General features: G+C 49.2%; 1 protein-coding gene across 2 annotated transcripts; it reads right to left on the bottom strand.

Annotated features, from left to right (window-relative positions):
* Positions 1-98: 98 nt before the first annotated feature.
* AIMP2 (aminoacyl tRNA synthetase complex interacting multifunctional protein 2) lies at positions 99-4,881 on the bottom strand. Of its 2 annotated transcripts, none has more exons than XM_077316624.1 (4): positions 4,725-4,881; positions 2,519-2,725; positions 2,086-2,317; positions 99-628 (listed from the first exon to the last, which is right to left on the bottom strand). In XM_077316624.1, exons 1-4 carry the CDS (start codon positions 4,737-4,739, stop codon positions 243-245), a joined length of 840 nt encoding a protein of 279 aa, XP_077172739.1. In that variant the 5' UTR covers positions 4,740-4,881; the 3' UTR covers positions 99-242. The 2 variants fall into 2 exon arrangements, with proteins under 2 accessions (XP_077172739.1, XP_077172738.1); XM_077316623.1 differs by having other exon boundaries at positions 4,599-4,819.
* Positions 4,882-5,062: the final 181 nt, after the last annotated feature.

Genomic DNA, 5,062 nt, shown 5'->3' with positions numbered 1-5,062 from the left:
TGTATTGTGTTTGCTTGGTTGGTGGTACAGTCACTGCGCCTTAGCCTCAATCTCTGCCTTGATAAGCACACACTGACTTCAAAAGGAGAGACCCCGGAAACCAATTCTCTTCATTTTATTGCCCCTTAGCCTTTTAGATGGATTTAAATTTCAACTCTGGCAACAAGCGTTACAGTTGAGGCCCTCACTCACTACCTGAGACAGAAAACAGGCCGGCCTCTTCTCTTGTTGAGAATGTAGCTTCACTTCAGCAGCCTGAGAGTGGAGTGAAAAGGTGCCAGGTTCTCACAAGACTTGAGCCATTTCTGCACGTTGGCGGGGGCAGCGTTGGCACTCTCTGTCTGCCACAGTGCGCACCAGCTCACGACGTCTGCTACGGTCAGTTCGCTTCCCACAAGCCAGGGCGTTTTGCCCAGGGCGGTGTTCATGGATCGCAGGACTGCGGCCCTTTCTTTGTTGCTCCCTTCTTTCAGCTGGAAGATGGCCATGTCGACCCAGCTGTCAGTCAGAGTGGCTGTCACCGCATTGTGCTTTTGGCTGAGCAGAGAGAACAAGAACCTAGCAATGTTCCCTTCTCCCTCGATGGGACACATGGCCTGAACGCTGAATTTCATCTGGGGCTTCGGCACTGGAATTACAATTGCAGCACAGTTTTAGAAAAGAACATAAATATTATTATCATTATTAAATTTATTCCCTGCTACTCCCAGAGCCAGCTCATGATGGGTTACAGATGTCTGATAAAAACCCATTAAAAGGACACAGAAACCCAAGACATAAAATCACAATAGAAAACATGGCCGAGTATCACCCCACCCATCCTTATCTCTAGAGGGGAGAGGAAGGATTGAGATGGCTCAATTTGTTGCTTAACACCAGAGGGGGAGGGCCTCGATCTTCCTCACTGACTCCGGCCTCAACCATAGACCTGGCGGAAGACCGTTTTGCAGGCTCTGCGGAACGCCAAGAGTTCCCGAGAATTCTTAAAGGCATGTGCCTTAAAGACACACGTGTAACCCATTCAAAACATGTCAGGTCCACAGAATGTGCTTCCTTAGTTACTTCAGAAACGGTCTAGATTTATAGGCTACTTTACTCAAAGCAGTTTACAGTAAATCAATGAAGGAACTGCTTGGAAAGTATAAATTTACCAGTGCTTTTCGTTTTCACTGTTTATCTCTGTATACTAGCCACTGATCTAGTACATGCTAGATTTCTCTAACTTCATAACAGAGAGGTGAGGGTGTGAAGAATGAAGACTCAATACCTCGCTGCTGATGGGCAAAATGCAGGTGATGATGCATGTTCAAGGGCAGCCCGTAGCCCTAAAAACTAGCCCAGGCATTCTATACAAAATGCTTGCGTTTATATATCCCACCCTCAGGGCACCTTACAAGTTTAAAAATAGAAAACTTAAGAAGAAAACAGTCTAACTGCATACAACGATAAAAGCCCAAGAACGAATTGCCTGCCACTAAAAACACCAAAGATCTTCCTTCCCTGAGAAAGGAAACATTAACTGTTCTGAGAAACGCAGAGAGAAGGTGGCAAGGAAAACATCCTGCTGGGTTCAGCCCCCTTCAAAAGACACTCTGGAAGAAAACTGCCAGCTTGGGATGGGACGGGCTGGGCCTCTTGAGCCAGAGAATTCCAAAGCCCATCTCTCCTGCACCCACTAACTCCAAGTAAGATTGGCCCAACTTGGCTAGAACTTCTTCATACTCCTTGTATACCGAAGCGTCTCTCTCCTCTCCTTGCAAGCAAGTTAACAAATGGCTTCAGAAGGAAAGAGCGCAATCTCGTACACATTTGGCACAGCACTCGATCAGAGGTGCTTGGCCCGGCTCTCTTGGTCCACGGCCGCTAATCAGGATAACCCCAGTTTGCCATCCCCAAGCTGACTCATGGTACTGGATTATAAGTTCTCTGAAGCGAAAAACATGGGAAAGGCTCTACCAGTACTGTGGGAGCTGCCTCTTCTGGAGACATCTCTCTAACCTTAGATTGATGATATTCTCAATCGGCGGTGTGCTACCTAACATTAGCTGTGTGAGCAGCTACAAGTCAGTAATACGCTTGGCTTACCGTCTTTCCAAATGAGTGTGAAGCCCAACTGGTATTCGTGCCGCGACTGTTTCTTTGCCGGCTCCCCAAAGCATTTCAGGAGGTGTTCCGGCACATGCTTCACGGACGAGTGTGTGTGAACGGCAGATAACACCTTGTACCGTTCACACAGCAGGCCGTGGAGGACCAACAGTGACAGGGGGGGTAGGGAGGGGTTGGCGTTGATCACAATGTCCTTCAGAGCCCCGTAATCCTGCATCAAAAGCAATCAGAGAATGGGCACGTCGTTAAAGAGGCAGGCACTTTGGGGACTTTCCACACATCAAAAACATGACCCACACCCGCACCATATTTTTGCAAGATTGCTAAGAGCCTGAACACAGAAAGGTCGACATTAGTGCATCAAGGACCAGGCAGAAATTATGCTCTACAGGCAAGGTTCATCAGGACTTGCCTTCCCAAGTAAGTTATCCAGGTCAGCAGTGCTGGCAGTTAACGGAGCACGTTCGTCTGCCCGGATGATGTTCGTTGCGTCAAAATCCGCATCCGGCGTCTGAATCATCTTCGAGAGCCCATCCACCGCTGCTTTCAGTTCGTACAAGCGTTTCAAGATCTCCTCTTGGCGGGATTCGAGGGCCAGAAGGCTTGGATCTACCTCATCCTAGAATGACAGGTACAGTTCACTTGGCATTTTTATCGTTTGGGTTAGAACATAGGGATACATTGCTCTTGATACCCCACAGTTAGCTCAGTTTATTCTCCTTAGTACTCACTCTGTAAAAGGTAAAGGTATCCCCTGTGCAAGCACCGGGTCATGTCTGACCCTTGGGGTGACGCCCTCTAGCGTTTTCATGGCAGACTCAATACGGGGTGGCCCCAATCATGACCGTTTACCCCCCCCCAGCAAGCTGGGTACTCATTTTACCGACCTTGGAAGGAAGGAAGGCTGAGTCAGCCTTGAGCTGGCTGCTGGGATCGAACTCCCAGCCTCATGGGCAGAGCTTTCAGGCTACATGTCTGCTGCCTTACCACTCCGCGCCACAAGAAGCTCTGTATTAACCAGGATACCAAATGTCAAATTTATTTTACAGTCACTCTGACCAAACTTTAAACATACAGGAAAAAAGACGATATATATATTTGAATACCGAAGAATGCTGAAATTTACAGGTATAAAAGCTAATTGTGATTAAAACTCATAGTTAAAACACCATTTCCAAAGTATTGAATCATTGTAAGTTCCATTAGGTTGTCCTAGGTATACACTTGGCAATATAACAGCAGCAGCAGCACAGAATGTAGCTTTGCTAAGAACTGTTGGTCTATTTTAATCGTTGAGATGTTTCTGGACCTTTTCCTTTAAATAAAGTCTTGGCTATCTGTCTATTATAAGCTGCATTAAACTGCCTCAGATGGCGTTATAAATAGAACAGTGTAATCGTGCATGTTCGCTTGCTTCTGTCTGCCCACAGCACAGTCTCTGTGAAAAAGGAATTTTCTTACAGAAATTCTGGGAGATTTGGAGACAAGGCTGCCAGTTTCCAGATGCAACAGAAATCTAGCACCTTTAAGAACAACAAAGATTTATTCAAGGCCTTCAATGAATCTTTGTTGGCCTTAAAGGTGCTATTGGACTCTATTTTTGTTGTGCTCCTTCAGACCAACACGGCGACCCACTTGAGTTTCCAGGTGAGGGTCTGAAGATCCTGTGGGCTTACCGCTGATCTCCAGGCAAGGGAGAAATGTTTAGAGGGTGGATCCTGTGGCATTATACCTGCCTTTCTCAACCGTTTTACCTTTGAGAACCCCCCTGCAACATTCTTCAAGCTTTGAGAAACCCCCAAAAGTACAGAATCTGGTTAGGAAACACAGCTGGGGACACACCCCTCCTGGCCCATTATTGGCCAATTTTTTGGGGGGTCAACATGACCATATATGGTAAGGTGACCAGATTTTAACATTGGTAAAGCAGGACACCATTGACTGGGGGGGGGAGGTTCTTGATTAAAATTTTGGTCTATATGGAGCAATAAAAAGTTTCATAGAATGCAAAAACAGTATTGTAATATATATATTTTTAAATTTCAACATAAGTACAATTTGCCTGGTGCCCCCAGATGGGACAATCTGGTCACCTTAATATATGGTCACATCACCTGATAAGTGTTTAACAAACTTAAAAATATCTATAAAAATGAACTCCCCCCCCATTCTGGAAACCCTGCTTCATATTTCCTTCTAATGCACATGGTTAGACTCCTGGTCCCACCGGGAGGGTGGCAACGCCAGGAGAGCGCCCACGTCACTGGAAGAAGTTCTGAAGTGGAATCTATCTCAGCGAGGGGGCGTGTCCTCCCAGCCACGTGGTGGGCAGCAGGAAAGACTTCACGTTCTTCCCGCGCATGCGCGAAGCCGGGTTAGGGGGAGAACCCCGCCCCCTGCGCCTCGCGGGCCCAGCCGCCCCTCGGCGCTTCGCTGTCGCCTCGTCCGACCCGGTTGCCACCCTGCCGGGAGCTCCGCTCAGCAGCCCCTACCTGAGGCGACGAGGGGTCGGGGGCGCCGCCCTGGCGGTGACGGTGCACGCTGCGCACGCGGTACATGCAAGCGGGGCGGTGCGCGGCCAGCACGGTCGGGTCCGCCTGCCCAAGAAAGGGCCTCACCTTGTACATGGGCATCGCGGCCGACAAGGAAGGCGCGGGCGACGGCTCTGGCCCCCTCGCTGACTGGAAACGCGAGGCCCGCCCACTGCTCCACCCATTGGTCGAAAAACCTTCCTCCCGGCTTCCTGGCCAATCGGCGTGCGCTTGCTTGACGCCAACGCTCCTCATTGGGCGTATCTGGGGATGGGAGGCGGGGCTTCGCTAGGATGTCGACTCCCATTGGCCGGAGGGAGGGGAAGCCGTCGCTTCCCCGTCACGCTTCGGCTTTAAATGAACGGGTCCGCACCTCGTCTCTGATTGGAGGAGATCGTTGGCCAATGAACGGGCTGGGAAGCGAG

This window comes from Paroedura picta, chromosome 17, assembly GCF_049243985.1.
Source record: "Paroedura picta isolate Pp20150507F chromosome 17, Ppicta_v3.0, whole genome shotgun sequence".
Lineage (NCBI taxonomy): Eukaryota > Metazoa > Chordata > Lepidosauria > Squamata > Gekkonidae > Paroedura > Paroedura picta.
Note: the sequence above shows the minus strand (reverse complement) of the source record. Positions and strands in the feature narration are given on the sequence as shown.